Source organism: Hypanus sabinus, chromosome 8, assembly GCF_030144855.1.
Source record: "Hypanus sabinus isolate sHypSab1 chromosome 8, sHypSab1.hap1, whole genome shotgun sequence".
Lineage (NCBI taxonomy): Eukaryota > Metazoa > Chordata > Chondrichthyes > Myliobatiformes > Dasyatidae > Hypanus > Hypanus sabinus.
The window spans coordinates 20,755,290-20,772,234 of record NC_082713.1 but is presented as its reverse complement, the minus strand read 5'-3'; the positions used below and the strand labels follow the sequence as shown (position 1 = coordinate 20,772,234).

General features: G+C 40.7%; 1 protein-coding gene across 4 annotated transcripts in view; it reads left to right on the top strand.

Annotated features, from left to right (window-relative positions):
• Positions 1–2,256: 2,256 nt before the first annotated feature.
• The window catches only part of ar (androgen receptor), a 190,067-nt gene continuing 175,378 nt past the window's right edge, over positions 2,257–16,945 (top strand). The window contains exons 1-2 of one of the 4 annotated variants that reach the window (XM_059976808.1): positions 2,257–2,595; positions 3,445–4,831. In XM_059976808.1, the coding sequence (XP_059832791.1) occupies positions 3,528–4,831 (1,304 nt within the window). In that variant the 5' untranslated portion in view covers positions 2,257–2,595; positions 3,445–3,527. Of the gene's footprint in view, positions 2,596–2,679; positions 4,832–16,945 lie in introns of those variants that run through there. The other 3 variants (XM_059976807.1, XM_059976810.1, XM_059976809.1) reach the window with 3 other exon arrangements.

The following is a 16,945-nucleotide window of genomic DNA, read 5'->3' as shown; positions in this document are numbered from 1 at the left end:
ATCAATGTACTTTTAACGTTTTAAATTGGTTTCAATGGGCTGAATGGCCATTTTAACGTGCATCCTGAAGCAATTCAAATTCCAAATGTAATTCTAATGCATTGTATCCTTATTTGACAAAGGCTTATTTCATATCATGCTTTATTTATTGTATAACTTACTACACAATAATTAAAACAACTCAAAAGTTTCATGTTCTTTCAATCATTGGTTCCTTCTCATGGGCTCAGATTGATTTCTATAAGGCAATGCTGTTCTTCATGATACAGAAACTGTATTGCTTTTTGGTAATTTGCCCTTGAACTGCAGGATGACATGAAGGTTAACAATTATCTCTAATGCAGTTATTTACATTCTGGATTAAAGGTAATCTTTAACTTAGATTGTTGAAACATCAACACACAGTGGGTGCATTTTAGGAACAAAATAATGTACAATTAAATGGAATACACAAAGTAAAACTCGCTAAATTTGCCAACATGCATGCACTTCTACACCGTAAAGAATTTTGTCATAATTTTCATGAACAAATCTTTTTATTTCATTCTTGCTCTTGTTTTTGAAAGCTTTCTCTTCTGGATTTAATCAGAATTTAAAATGTTCTGGAGGTTTGCAACAAAGACTGGATATTAATCATTAAAATTTAATTTCTGTGTGACAGCCAACTAAAGGAGCTGTCTGGGTTTTGTGATCAGTGGTAATCAATGGAAGAGAGCAGCCTGCAAAAAAAATGCATCGGGTTATGCAGCAGTAATTTCCCCATATGTTTAGACACATTTCTACACGTTGGGGATGGGTGTCCAGGAACAGAGAAAATCAAACAGGTTAATCAGCCAGCATACTGAAGAACTCCCTTGAACAATAAATCAGAAGTAGGAAGCAAAGCCCACGATGAACTTGTTAAGATCATAAGACATGGGAGCAGAATTAGGCTACTCGACTCATCGAGTCTGCTTCATCATTCAATCATGACTGATTTATAATCTCTCACATCCCCATTCTCCTGCCTTCTCCCCATAAGCTTTGATGTCTTGGTAAACTTGAACCTCTGCTTTAATGAATTAGCCTCCACAGCCATCTCTCAAAACGAATCCCACAGATTCATCATGCTCTGGCTAAAGAAATTCCACCTCGTCTTTGTTCTAACCTATTGCCATCCTGAGGCTGTGCCCTCTGGCCCAAGACACCCTGAATGTAAATATTTAAGAGAAGAACAATATAAAGATGTAGCAAACAAAAATGTTTATCATCTTGGCTGAATTATCACAAATTTTAAACATATTAAGTCTTTAGAATTTATCTGCATAGAAGAAATGACACTGCATATTTATAAAAAATGTATTTAGAGCTAGAGATATTGCTTCAAGGTAATCATAACTTGATACCTTGTTATTCAAAACTTATTCAACAAGCAGTAACATTTCAATGGCTTTTACATGAGAGTACAGTACTCCAAAAAAGTTAGTGTTCGCTCACCGCTGAGTCTGCATTGTTTGCATCTGTGAAGGTTACAACAAGGCACCTAGTGGAGGATTAAAGTATTACTGGGAAATCTAATTGTGCATCTGAGGGCATCAGAAGTTGCTAACTTTACGTGACAGTATTGCCATCGTATAACCTCAGATTCAGGGCCAATGAGTTGAGGTACTTGTAAAGAGGCTTTTGGGTCATGCAGGAAGTAATACACGCTTACAGAAACACAATCTAGATTTTTTAATAGATATTCTAGCTAGCGTTAAATAATCAAAGCAATAAGCGATTTCTGGTCCACGGAAACCAATTGTGTAGAAGACCTAGTCTGTAATTGACTAACAGGAGGCATCGCTGTTCCTTCAGATGTCTGTAATTCTTAAATAAACTATTCCGCATCAGTGATTTTAATAGTCTTCACAAAGTAACTAAATTTAGTTTTACAGGTATTATGAACACTTGAGATTCACGAGGCCAACTTAAAGTCAAGGCAATTGAATCATCCACCCTAACGATAATCATAAAAGGAAGCCATCTTAAATGTTTGAGTTAAATGGTTCCACGATTTATATAATATTTTAATACCTGCCTGTATTACAGTAGTGGCAACAAATCATTCGCTTCTGGGATGTGGAATATTACAATTTAACTTTAATGTATCTTCTGCGCTTGCCTGTATATAAATTTGTTTGATTCTTTCGCTTACTCTTGATTGACGCAGCTATTTTGGCTAAACCCCAAGGTCTCAAAACGTAGCGTCAACACTTTCAATTGCCAGATGCACTCAGTAGCTCAGAGAAGGCGCAGATCGAACGCTGTTTTGCTATCACAGCACGCACACCTGAATTTGACAAAATGGTTGCAATTTGATCATTAAGATCGGATACCGCTAAATTAAAAAAAAAAGCCGTGCAAATAACATTCAAGGAATATTTTACAAACCCAAGGATCGACGGACTTCGGAGCACCGAAGTCGAGCTGCATTACCTAAGAGCGCTAAGTGAGACAGAAAAGTTTGCGATTCTTTGCGGTACCAGTTCTGTGGGACTGAGCAGGATTAATACAGTTGAACTCTGTTTTCGCAACAAAGCGACAGGCAAATCTGGACTTTGCATTACGTTGCAAGTGAGTATTTGTGGAATTAACGATAAAGTGAACACTACTGGGGGAAAAAAAAAACTTGCTGTTGAGCTTCGGCACGACCTCCCAGAAATGTTACTGCTCTCGCTCCCACATGTTGCAAGCCCCGTTCTCCAGTCCCCGGAAAGAGTTTACTCCGCTTCAGTTGGCGAATCCAAACACTTGTTGTTTGTGACAGCGGATCGTGTTTACTATTTGCCTGTTATGGCCGCTTCTGAGTAATTGTTACTTAAAACTAACCGACAGAAATTGAATTGCAGGATCAGCCTTGGACAACATATCTGGGAAACCGCGGCGTTCTACCGGGTCGGGCAGAAATGAGTTTCGCCCCTGCGTTTACCAATTAAAACAAGAATCGACTGTCATTGAACTTCTGCTAGGATTGCAACGGGGACGTTGTGTGCAATTGAAGCCACAAAGCTGCCTATCCCCGAATCCAGCCTCTCTTAAAAGTATTTCGCCAGTAATTCGAAAACTGAAAGCAGACGAATATATACGATTTGCAGTGCAAATAACGTGTCACGGCTGAGAGAAGGCGGAGTTAATATATGGGATCGTACACTATTGACGTGAAATGAAAGAATTTAACACATTATCTGGCTATACGTGGGGGAAGAAAAAAAGTAAAGCTGGCAGCTCCCGCTGATTGCATTAAAACTGCATGTAGTCTCGTATTTTTGAGAGCTATGAAATACTCATTAAATACGCTGGAGAGAGGAAAATGTATCAAGTAACGGGATTTTGAAAATTGCTACTTTGTTTTTTGTGTAGTCCTCCTAATTGCTTTCCTCTATATGTATTTTGGAATTGAACATTGTGTTTGCATTTTAACAGAGAGAAAGAAAACAAGGGAAGAGCGTAACTTTGCAATCATATACATTTATAAACACAAACCCGCAGAGAGATAAGAGGACACAATGGAGACCGAGCACCGCTACGGCAATTACACTGCGGGACCCTCGGAAGCAGCGAGCATGCAGCGGCAGGGGGCGGTGTTCCAGAGCGTGTTCCACACGGCGTGCGCGCTCGACGATGAGCGGGAACGCGGCGGCCAGGAGGCGGCGGCGCCGCCGACAGCGACTGGAGCGCGCGAAGCCGGCGGCGGCAGCGGCGGCGACTTTGGCGCCTTTTGCGAGGACGCCACGTGCCGCCAGAGCGGCGCCATCTTGAGCGAGGAGGAGGAGGGGGAGGCGGCCGCCGCTCCCGCCCGCGGGGCACGGCCGTTCGTTGTCCGTACGCTCTTCAGCGCCTGTCCGCAACGCGACAAGAACCGCGGCTATCACGGTGACTTCCAGGACCGGGAACTGGCGAGCGTTTACTCGCCCGACGCCGAGTTCAGCGGCAGTTGCTCGTACTCATTGACCAGCGACACCGCCCGGGAGCTTTGCAAAGCCGTGTCGGTGTCCATGGGCCTCAATGTGGACAGCAACGAGCTGGGCGAACTGCAGTCGTCCTACGGCGGTTCTGGCAAGAGGGACTGCATGTTCGCTTTCCCGGAGGCCAACAGCATCGACGCTGTATCCGATCAGCCGAGCCCCGGGTCTCACAGCCGGAGGCTGGCCGGTAGGTTGGAGGCGGCGGCGCCGCTGAGCCAAGCAGAAGCCGACTACGAGGTGATCCCGCCGCGCCGGGAGGCGACCCGAGGCGGGCTGCTAGAGGACTCGGGCGGCTGTGTGGCCCGGGTGACCGGCGACAAGCCGATGGGCAACAACGGGCAGGCGGGTGAGCTCCCCGAGAAAGACCACAAGCAGTGCCCCCACGCCAGGGTATTGGTGACCAACTACGGCCTCGGCCCTCCTCCCTCGGAAGAGGGCACCCTGTACAACCTTCCGGACAGGGCCGGCTTCGGTGGGGGCAACGACCACTGCGTTCTGAACGGTGGCGACTGCGACGTCCATATCCCGGGTTTCACTATTAAAGTCGAAGAGTCAGACGCCCCGGACGGCCGCGAAGTTTTCGGAGCCCAGTGCAGGTACTCGGACTGCTCCGGCCACCCACTTTACGGCTCCCCGTCGTCCTGGCGTTATGTGGAGAAAGTGGGCTTGGAGAATGATTACGGCGGATGCCCCGAATATCCCGGGAACACGATGGCTGTTCGAGAGGACGCTGTTACCTCCGAGTCGTGGTACTCCACTGGGATGCTGGATCGAGGACCGCACCAATCCTCTTGCCACATTAAAAGCGAAATGGATAATTGGATCGATGGATACTATAATATACGGTAAGCCTTAAGTCAATTAATTTGCAGCGATGTGGGGCATGCTAATTTGTTGTTCGAGCTCGTGAAGGTTTGGATTGCAATTACTTCAATATTTGAAAGTGGTTAATAAAACGTTTGCTTAGCTATAGTGTGCAGGTAGAGTCTTACAACGTATTTAAAAAGTTTGATATGGCGTTCTGATACTTTTCGTTGATGATTAATTAGTGTATTTCATAGGTTTTTAATTCTACCGTGTTCAAATAATGGCCGATTAATGCAGAAAACGTTAAGTGTTTTCATTTTGGTAGGAAGACCAAGAGAAGGAGTGCGTACTGACAAGGGATACAGCGCCGTGTTGTCGCGACTGTGCCTTTCTGCTGACCTTGGTTTGATCGTGACCATTTGGTTCAGTCTGGTGTGTAGTTTGTATGTTCCTCTTGAGAACAGCGTGGTTTCCCTTAGTGGTCTGGTATTTTCTCAAGGCGGTGCTATTGCTGGGTTAATTATCCCAAGTACCGGACAAATTATTTGGAGAACAAAGGCGATTGATGAGCATGTGAAAAAGAACATGGGTTACCGGGTAACAAGTCGGGAAGTAGATGAGAATACTCTGTCATGCAGGCATTAAGTATACTGAGTTTTATTTAGAGTACAAGGACGTGATGCTAAGCATTTTAATAAAACACTAATTTGGATGGGATATTTTGTTCAGTTGTCACCACACATTCGGGAAAGATGTAAAGCCTTTGGAAGGGTGGAAAAGAGGCTTGTTACAATGATACCAGGCATTGCTAGAATTTAAGTGTCAAGTATGAAGTGGATAATCGGCACTTAGAGTCCCAGAAAAGAGCAGCACAGAAACGGGTCGTTCGGCCCATCAAGTCCGTGCCACCGACCTGTATCGGGATCATAGCCCTCCGTACGCTACTATATATGTACCTTTTCAATCATTCTCACGAACATTTGAAATCGAGCTTGCGTGCACCACTTGCGCTGGCAGCTCGTTCCACACAAGATCATCTGAGAGAAGTTTCTCCTCATGTTCCCCTAAACATTTGACCTTTCTTGTTCATGGAACAGGAGGTTTCTAAGGTATTTGTTAGAGGTATTTAAAATAATGTACTGTAGAGGAAACTGTACTCGTTGTTGGATGGCTCAAGACCTAGAGAAAGACAATGAGGCTGAGTGGCAGCAGAAGGAAAATGCTTTTATGCTGCAAATGGTCGGTTAGAATCTGGAAAACGGTGTCGGGGAGCTTTGGAGGCAGATTCTATTGTGTTCAAATGGAGCAGGATTAAAACTTCCCTGCCGAAGGGTTTCAGCCCGAAACATCGACTATACTCGTTTCCTAGATGCTGCCTGGCTTGATGAGTTCCTCCAGCATTTTGTGTTGCTAGGATTTTCTGTATTTGCAGATTTTGTCTTGTTTAGGATTCGAGCTTGAAAGGGAAAAACATGCAGGTTGCGGAAGAGGGGTAACTACTTGGATTGCACTTACATAAATATACCTTCCATTTTAAGGGTTTTTAGAACCCCACTCTATGTTGTAAAACCTGATGATTTTATGTTATTGATTCTTTTGAGGCTATGTAGGGTAACTACTCTAGGGTGCCCAGTTAGAGTAGAAATTTCTTTAATATTGCTTGCTGATTGTATTGTAAGTGACTGCAGTTGTTACATACAATCATTTATTTGTATGAAGAAATTACTCTGGTTTATTGGGAGAAATTCCTGCAATTTCTGTCTTCCTTTTGTTTTTTAAGAATACTCTGCATTAATGGATTTCTATGAGGTACAGACCAGACTGTAAGACTTGTGCCCCATCCTACCTACAAGTCAATTGTTGAAAATATTTCCATTACTATTTACTGTGAAAGCTATCAAAAATATTTTGCTCTGAACATATAATTAGGAATTTAAGATGAAGTGAGATATGTTTTACTTGACAAAGCAAATGTTTCCGTTTGATTGTAAGAATGTACAGTAATAGTGAAGTAGGCTATCTACAGACTTGGTGTCTTTTGTGTACTTATTCTACCATATGATTTTTTTTCCATTAAAATTTATGAAACAACATTCACAAGCAAGTGCTGGGACTACCTAACCTGACTTTGAATCATAGCAAAAACAAATGCAGCATAAAGTGAATATTTTCTTGCTTTGTAATTAAATTCTTGTCGCTGTCTGTAAGGAGTTGGTACTTTCTCCTGTGACAGTGTGAGTTTCCTTTGGTGCTCCAGTTTCTTCTCTCAGTCGAAATGCGTACCAGTTAGCAAGTTAATTGGTCATTTTAAACTATCCCTCGAAAAGGTTGGGTGGCACAGCTCGGATGGCTATTCTGCTGTATATCAATAAATTAATTAACTTCCAAAGCTTTATTAATTAGTAGAAAGGAAAGGCAACTATTTTAGGCTTCAGTTCTGATGAAAAACTGAAGTTCCATTTTTTTCAAAAAAGTTCAATATTCATGTGGAAAAGTTAGAGAATTTATTTAAAGCACTGGGACCTTCATTTTACAGATGTAACAGGTTCTTGTTATGTACTTCAGGTTGAGGATTTTATATTTCAAGATTCTAGTTCCCTTACTAGCATTTGTACACTGTGAAATAGACTAATAATTGAAATGTTAGTAAACTGATGGCAGATTAGAATGATTAAGCTATTGTTTTCCATAATTATCTGCAAAAATACATAATTAATTTTGAAAGGCCTGGCTAGAGTAGATGTGTAGCGGATGTTTTCTATGTGGAGGGGGAGACTAGGACAAAAAGGCACAGCCTCAATTCAAGGATGTTCCTTTAGAACAGAGAGAAGGAGTTTTTTTAGCTAGAGGGTGGTGAATCTGAGATTCATTGCCACAAACAGCTGTGGAGGCCAAATCGTTGAGTATATAGGCAGTCCACAAGTTACAAATATCTGACTTATGAACAACTCGTAATTAGAAACAGCCTGCCATAAAGCCTATTATATTAAAAATTCATCAGCGTCTGCCATTTTCAGTCTGATCACGTTGCCGTTTACACTGTGTTGAGTGTGTAGCTTTGTATTTGGCTTAAATTTTTCTTAGCAAGGTTCACCCTGACCCTCCTTTTCCCATCAGCACCATTTAACCTGTCTCAGTGCAGGTGGATTTTAGGACCCAGGGTAGCGCAGGACCTGCTGCCCACCGCTGCACTGAATCCGCAGTGTTTCTTTTCCGTTGACAGAAAATGATCGCGATTGAAAATAAGTGGAAATAATAAAGCGATTGGAAAGAGGTGAAATGCCATCGGTCATTGGAAAAGCGTTAGGTTGCAGTCGGTCAACAATCAGAACATTTTTAAAAGATGAAGGATAAAGTGAGAATAGTGGAGCATGTGAAAGGCCCTGCCCCAATGAAAGCTTCAATTATTACTAAGCAACACAGCGGTTTAATTATTGAAATACATATGTTTCTTAAATGTTTTATGTGCATAGAAAAGCAAAATATATACTACATACTAAGACAAACGTTTGACTAACTGACCCTAAATAATACTGGATGTACTTGTTCTGACTTATGTACAAATCCGACTTAAAGACGGACTCAGGAATGGAATTCGTTCATAACCTGGGGACTGCCTGTATTTAATGCAGAGGTTAGTTCTTGATCAGGAAGGGTGTCAAAGGTTGACATTCTGAAGTATGTAGTGTGTGTCAGTTAACTATGCAGGAGATATGTAGATGAGCATCAATTTTCATGCAATCCTTGATAAAAAGGATTACTGCTGTTACGAACCCCGTAACTGGGTTACTTACCAGCAAAGAGAGATGTCCGTTGGAGTCTGATGGTACTATTTTTAACAGTATTTATTAGTAAAAATACACAAAAATAATATCAATGCAAATATACAGATAATATATGTCGTCAATACTAAACCTAAAAGTGCGGGTATAATAATAGTCAATAAGAAATAAGCTCTATTGTTGTCTAGGGGATAATGAATTGTCCGATGGAAATATAAAGTTTGCTGCCGTTCACACAGGCTGCCGTTATTTGTTTGTCGCTGTGTTGCAATTGTTGGAGAGAGAAAGAGAAAAACTTGCCAACTTTCCTTTATGATTTCAATCCGCCAGGTGTCTCGTTGTCATGGCCGTTCAAGTGTGACCTCTCCTTTAGCTAAACTGTTTTTCCGTGGTGAGCCCGCCACCCAGGCAAGGGAGGACACACACGAGCTCTCACCGGCTTTCGCTATAAAATGCTGTCAGTGGATTTCTAGCGTTTCTCCTGGTGTGTCTGAGGGGTGTTCCCCAGACCCGTCTTTTATCCTCACTCATGGGGTCTCAGATGTCAATCAGGTTGGGATGATGCAATCCCTCAACCAGACCACTCTGGTTGTCCCCTGAGGGGTTTCAATGAATAGTACAGTACTCAATACACAATTCCTTCTCCAAGAGACAATGGCAGTAATCAGTGGTTCCGTTCCGCTTATGTCATGAGACATTCCACCTGGTTGTGTATTCTGTGTGTCTTTCTCTCTCATTTCCAGGGTCTCAGACCCGAAATAATAGCGATCTTGCGATTCTCAAAAAGGAGGGGGTGACTTTGTACCCTTTGGCCCCTCAGAGATGCTCCGCATTCTTAACGCTGCAAATTCTCAAGGTTGAACAGCTTTAGTAGAGAGAAAAAGCTCAGTCATTGGTTGACCTTTCATAAATCAATGTGTTGACTTTAAAGTTGAAGTTTTGTTTCTTTCTACTGGTGCAGCCTGACCTGAAAAATTCCAACACTTACTGTTCTGTATTTAAAATTTACTGTGAGTACCACTTGCTATAGATATAGGAGAACCAGTGGAATAAGATACTGGATGAAAGATTATTATAGAAATTTAAAACATGGTATAGGAGATAACATTGGTGTGAATAGGAAGTTGGCTGACAAATAGCAATTGGTATAAATGGGCTAATCATAGAAAAAAATCACAAAGGGTCTTCAACCTGAAATGTTAAGTTTCTCTTCGCAACTCTGCCTAGCCTAAGATTTTGCAGCATTTTATGATTTAATTGTAACTGGATTTATTTATGGCTAGCAAGATAAAATAGTGCTGGATATCAACTATTTGGTTTATGCAGATAACTTGGATGAAGTTATTAAATTTGTGAATGACGAAAAGTCATTTATGAAGAACCAACAAAAGAATGTAGGTAGTTTAGTTGATGGACAGTTATGTTGCAAATGCACTGTAATGTAGGAAACATAAGTATTTTTTAAATTTTAAATTCTGAAAGATTATTAGAACTAAAATGCAGGGGGACCTGGGTGTCTTAGTGCATGAGTCAAGCAAGCCTGGTATGAAGATATTGCAAGTATTTGGAAAGCTGACAGTGGTGTGTCATATTGCTAGAAGAATTTTTTTTTATTATTATTAAATTTTTTTATTAGTTTTTCAAAACATTTTACAAATTAAAAACCCCAAATCCCAATGAGGAACATTAAAACAGTGCAAAATTAAGCATACAATAACAATATGCTACAAAGGAAGAGAATTTAGCAAAAAAAAAAGCACCTGAATTAAAGACAAGTAAGCTTAGTGTCCTCCCCAAGCCCCACAACACAAGAAAAAACAACAGCAACTCCAGACCAACCACAACACAATAAAGAGAGTATAAGTCAGGACAGCCAAACTCCCAGACTGTGAATACACTCAGCAACAGTGGGTAATAATGCCTTCTGCCAGGAAAAAAAGGAGCTGAAAGCAAGGGACCGAAAAGAAAAAAAAACCCTAGTCAAGAGGAAGGTTATGAAAGTACTCGATAAAAGGTCCCCAGACCTTATGGAACTTTAGATCCGAATTGAGAACTGAATAATGAATTTTTTCAAGGTCCAAACAGGCCATGATGTCGTTAAGTCATTGAGCATGAGTGGGCGGGGCAACATCTCTCCGTCTGAGGAGGATCAAGCTTCTAGCCAGGAGAGAAGCAAAGGATAATATTCTGCATTTGGTCGGACCCAGACATAAATCTGTCTCGCCCCAAAAACCGAACAGAGCAATTAAGGGGTCTGGTTCTAGGTGCTGATTCAGAATACACGATAACGTAGTGAAGACATCTTTCCAGAATTTCTCCAAGCTAGGACAGAACCAGTACATATGGATAAGAGAGGCCACGCCCCTCTTGCATTTATCACAGAGCGGACTAACGCTAGGGTAGAATCAAGATAGTTTAGATTTAGACAAATGGGCTCTATGAACAATCTTAAACTGTAAAAGGCAGTGGCGAGCACAAAGAGAGGTTGAGTTAACCGATTTGTGAAGTGAATCCCAGCTCTGCTCAGATAAGGAGATATTTAAACCCTGCTCCCAGGCCATTTTGATTTTATCCATGGGGGCCCATCGTAAGGCTGCTAGTTTATCTCAGATAATTGATATTAAGCCTTTACCTAGTGGATTCATGGAAAGAAATAGGTCCATAGCATTTTTCGCAGGCATTTCAGGGAAGTTAGGAATTAAATGAGCAATAAAGTGTCGGATTTGGAGATATCTGAAAAAATGAGCATTGGGCAGATTGAACTTAACAGAGAGCTGCTGAAAAGAAGCGAAACGATTATCAATGAAAAGATCTTCAAAATGTCTAATGCCCTTCCTATACCAAACCTGGAATGCTGAATCATATGTAGTAGGTAAAAAAAAAAGGTGATTATGAGCAATAGGGCTGGAAACGGAAAACCCCTGGAAACCATAGCATTTCCTGATCTGAGCCCATATACGCAAAGTGTGTCTAACAAGAGGATTAGCTATTGATCTGGACAGACTACTAGGGAGTGCAGAGCCAAGAAGTGCAGAGATAGATAATTCTTTAGTGGAGCTCAGCTCCATTGCCACCCAGTTAGGGCACTCGGGTTGGCCATGGAAGAAAGACCAGAAGGTAGCACAACATATATTAGCTGCCCAATAATATAAACGAAAGTTAGGTAAAGCCATGCCACCCTCTTTTTTAGATTTTTGGAGATGGATTTTATTAATTCTAGCGTGCTTATTCTGCCACAGATATGACAAAATAATAGAGTCTAAGGAATCAAAAAAAGATTTAGGAATAAAAATTGGGATAGATTGAAATAGGTATAAAAATTTGGGGAGAACATACATTTTAACAACATTAATACGACCTACCAAAGACATAGATAGAGGTGACCATTGTTGCTAGAAGAATTTAATGCAAAAGTACAGAGGTAATGCTTTGGTAAGAACTCTTGGCATCTAATCAGCATTGTACCTGTTAACACACACATGGGGACCGAGTATCCAAAAATAAGAACTATGCCTCTAATTACCAACACCCCTGTTCTTCACCTTTATTTAAGTTTATTTAATTAGTTGCATGTTTGATGAGGAAGAACACTGGTTTTGAACTTTTTTGATGTTTAGATACCTTTGGTGTGTGAGCTTCGGGGGAGTGCTTTTTCAGAATGTGCACTAACTTTAGTTAAACCCAATAGAAGCTTTTCTAGCAGTTCCTTTGGGTGCACTAAATATAGGTTTCCCCTGCTTTCCGAAGGTAGAGCGTTCCTATGAAACCATTTGTAAGCTGAAATGTCGTAAAGCAAAGAAGCAATTACCATTAATTTATATGGGAAAAATCTTTGAGCGTTCCCAGACACAAAAAAATAGCCTGCTAAATAATACATAAAACCTTAAATAATGCGAACTTATAGTAAAAGCTGGAATGATATGATAAATATACAGCCTATATAAGGTAGAAATATTGTATGTACAGTGTAGTTTCACTTATCAGAATAGAGAAAACACTGAGCCAAAATTGATTTGGAGAAGAAAAATCGGCATGTACACGCATGCGCACATAACTGCCCGCACAAGGCTTCACGATCATGGTAGTCTTTATCGGGGTAAACACACCTATAAAGCGGGCATCTTTTTTTTGTAAAAGCGAAAATCTTCTTTGGTTAGCAAAAACAGGTACTGTAGGTCTTTCGTAACTGAGCTTCATAAAGCAAACATTTGAAAAATGGGGGTTACCTGCAATAAGAATGTGACAAAGGCATGTTGTGAAAGCTTTCTGCTAGTAGGGGGACAAAGGTACTGAACAAGATGCTGAGTCCTTGGAACCTGTTCTCTTGTTTGACCTAATGAGAAGTATTTTTGCCAACGAGCTCCACTTTACAAAGAATGTGACATGCTCTAGATGATTGGGGCCAGAACCTCTTTCTCTGAGGGGGGCAATGGTTATGATTTTTTTTGTATGGGTGTTTTTCTAAGTAGGTGCAGGAGATAAAAGTTACACCTGACTCTTGGTATTGTATCAGTGCATTAGGAGAAAATGAGAGACTCTGCATTCAGAGTTGAATTCAATTCCACATCAATGGGGTGTAACATAGGAGTTGGTGAGTATGATCCTTCTGAGAATTATCAGCTTCCAAAGGAGTTACCGGTGCTGTGCTTGTCATGATTAACTAGATGGCAGTGTCTGTAAACTGAGATGTGACTTTGAAGTTTAGTGTTAAGTTTTGTTTATTCACTTGAGCTTATCACTCACTGGCAATGCCATTCAGTGCTAACTCCTTGTTGCCTTTGAATTGTGAGCTCATGGTGAAGTTTCACAATAGTGCTGTTAGACCATAATTTACAGCATTTTGATGAAAAAATGTTTTCTCCCCAATTGAAGTTGTGTGGTCACACATTCCCTCATGCCTCCTGTCTTTGTCCTTTGAAGTGATAGAGGTGTAATGGAATGGAATCAGTACATTTTGTAAAAGAATGTGGTTATATAACTTGAACTCTGATATTTTACTGCCCAAGATATTTATGTGACTGATCCAGTTAAGTTCCTGTTCAATGGTGAGCATCAGGACTTGTGATAGTAACTTCCTATCACAGAAAGTGGTGAAGACAATCTGATAGGAGATTGTCAGTGCTTGACCAATTATCAGTTTATTGCTGAAAGTTATCTAGATCTTAACTGTGTAAAGGCATGCAAATTTAGGAGTTGTGAACAACTACTTGTTCTGGCAATTATGGTGATGGGGAGGATATTGGATGAACAAGCTGAAAGTGATAGACTGTTGGTGCTCAATCTGTATTTACATCACTGAAGTTTCTCTGATGTCAAAGGCATTTTGTTTCTGTTCATTTCTGGGATTCTTTGTGTTTAAATCAAGGCTGTAATGAGATCTGGAGCCAAGTTTCCTCAGCAGCACAAGTCATTGATGAGCACTTGAAAGCACTATCAATTATAAATTGTTAGTCTACTTGTGATGAGACTGGGCCAGTAATTATCTGGATTGCATTTGTCCTGCTTATGGATCTCATAGACCCCAACATTTTTTCCACCTGATAGGATGAAAACCAGTTGTGCAGATGCACAGGATAAGATTGGCTATAGTTGTGGCTTTTTCTGGAGCAGATCTTTGATTGTCATGTCACAAATCCTGCTCAACTCCGAGTTCTCCCAGCAGTTTATTTTTACTCCGGGTACCAGATCTGTAGTTGCTTGTGTCTCCATAATTTCAGTTTTGGGTGGAATTGCCCTCCTTCAATGTAAACCATTAACAAAATAATTTGGTCCTTTCGGTGCACCCTTCTGATGTAGATTAGGGGACCACTTTTTTGAGCACCTACGCTCTAAATGCAGGCTCAGTCTGCAAAGCCCATTCTCCTTGAATAAATAACTTTCTAAAAAACTACCATGGAAAGTTGTCTAAATCCATGAGTAAGGTAGGAAATCCAACATCTGTTTAATTTACAGACCCATTCTTACAGCATGGAGACTCTAATAATATTCATCCAGCTCTGAAGTGTAGTCATTGTACATTCGTATATCCAAGTATATACTCTGCTCTGAATGCCATCGTGTCAGTTCTGCCTATCCCTGTAAAAACAATAATATCACAATTTCATGTGCTGTCCCATACCCTGAGCTCATCTGCCTTAACTGGCACCAAGAAGACAACAAACTATCCTGGAATCTAATTCATGGCCACAGAATCCCCTACTTGCTTCCCTGTTGAGCCTTCTATCACTGCAATTCTTGACGCCATGCTACCCTGCTATGCATCAGTGGCAGTCACTATGCCACAATTATGGTGGTACACATTGCTGCTCTCCTTGCTGTTTCAGGGAAGCTCCTAAATGAATATAACTGCAGCTGCCTGATACAGTTAGTCAGGATCTGCAACTGGACGCACTTCCTGAAGGAAATCTCTCTGATATTCTGTGTTCTGCAAGGAGGGCTTATGACTATCATCTCTAAACCTCCAAGAAACTAGAAGAAAGTAAAAGATCTTACCTTACCACTGTTCAGTCTTATTGCTGAAGCCTCTAGAGAAAACATTAGCACCACAACCTCGGGAATGGTACTAGATTAAGAGGGCACATTGGTCAGCATGACAGATTGCACTGAAGGCCTGTGTTTCATTGCTGTATTACCCTACAACTCCATAACCGCCAGCCACTCCAGGGAGATGGTGGAAAAAGTTGCTGGCAACCAGATCTGAATTGTAAACGCCTTTCCCAATCACCCATTTGTGAAGTCAAGATCTAATAATTTATTTTTCTTCCCCTGCCTCTCAACCCAAGCTCTCATCAAGCAGAACCATAATAATGGGTTTGTAGGAGGAAGTACTGACCTCTTGTCTCTCCTTGTCTCTGGTGGGTAATAAGTTGTGTGTGAGTGTAAGGACCTGCACCTTGCAATTTTGATATATGCTTTCTTTGTCTCTCAGACACTCTCTATTCTCTACTTTATTTGCAGTGTTATTAAGAAGATAATTTTGTGATTGTTCAGTTTGTTTGCATTATTAAAGTCTGTTGATAGTACATTTCCGATCAAACACTTTAAATGAGCTTCTAATTTTTAGTGATAATTGTAGTCAACACCGAATGACAGTAGATATCCTAATCTGTTAATCTTGTCCATTGTCCATTTTCTCTTCCTAAGTAACTTCTCAAAAATTTAGTCATGAATGCATGTATGATTCTTGGAGAGCCAGAAAGGGTAAATGTTGAGATGATAATTCTTCTCACTGGATAGTCCAGGACTGGATATCATGATCTCACAAGAAAGGTCACCTTACTTAAAATGAAGATTTTCCCTGAGGGTTGTGTGTTTTTAAACTCCTTGTTACAAAAGACTGTATATCGAAGGTTGATGGAGATTTCCAATGAATTGAGGGTTTAGGTAAAGGGCAGGAAAGTGAATGCGGAATGTCAGATTAGCCATAATTTTACTGAATGGTGGTGCACGTGTAAAAGCAGAAAGGCCTGTTTCTGTTACCTATGATTGTTTCTTAGCATGAACATAGAACAGTACTGCACAGGGACAACCCCTTCAGCTTGCAGTGAACAGGGTACTGATTGTGTATGATCAGCCATAATCACGGTGAATGGCAGTGCTGGCTAGAAGGGCCGAATGGCTGACTCCTGCACCTTCTGTCTATTGTCTGTGCCAACAAAGATGTTGATCCAAATTAATCCCAATTAATCCTGACTGCTTGCTCATGGTCCATATTCCACCATTCCCTATCTGCTCATGTGCCTCTTAGACATTGCTACTGTATCTGCCCATGGCAGTATGTTCCAGGGACCTACTGCTCTGTATTTAAGAAAAATTTTTCTTTATCAATGTACAATTAACTTTTCCCTCAAGCATGTATATAATGTATATAATCTGTGCCAAAAGATAAAATGAAAGGAGAAAGTTTTTTTTAAAATATTTGAAAAAATCTAAATTGGACATTTTAAAGCTTTTAATTCAGCTAATTATAGTAAGTCTTTTTTGTCTGTACACAGTAGGAAAGTAATTTCTCTCTTTGACCATCCCTGCTATTCCTGTGGTGGCATAATAATAATTGTAAAATCTTTGTTCAATATACCTGGTGAAGTCAGATTGGAATGATGTGCTATATATGCAGATGCTGGATCACGAAAATAATGATAATGAAGTGAAATTAAGCTGCCAGTCCTGCACACGATTTCAAAGTGCTTTCTAGTAAATGCTAAAACTGCCTATGTAAACTTATAAAGTTATCTTTCACTTGCACTTTCCTAACCAAACTTTGTATTAACATCTTTCATTATTAAGTATGTTTGTAAGAGACTGAGATCAGGCAACAAAATGTATTTCAGGTACTAGATCAGCTGTGATCTTGACCGGCCACATAATCTA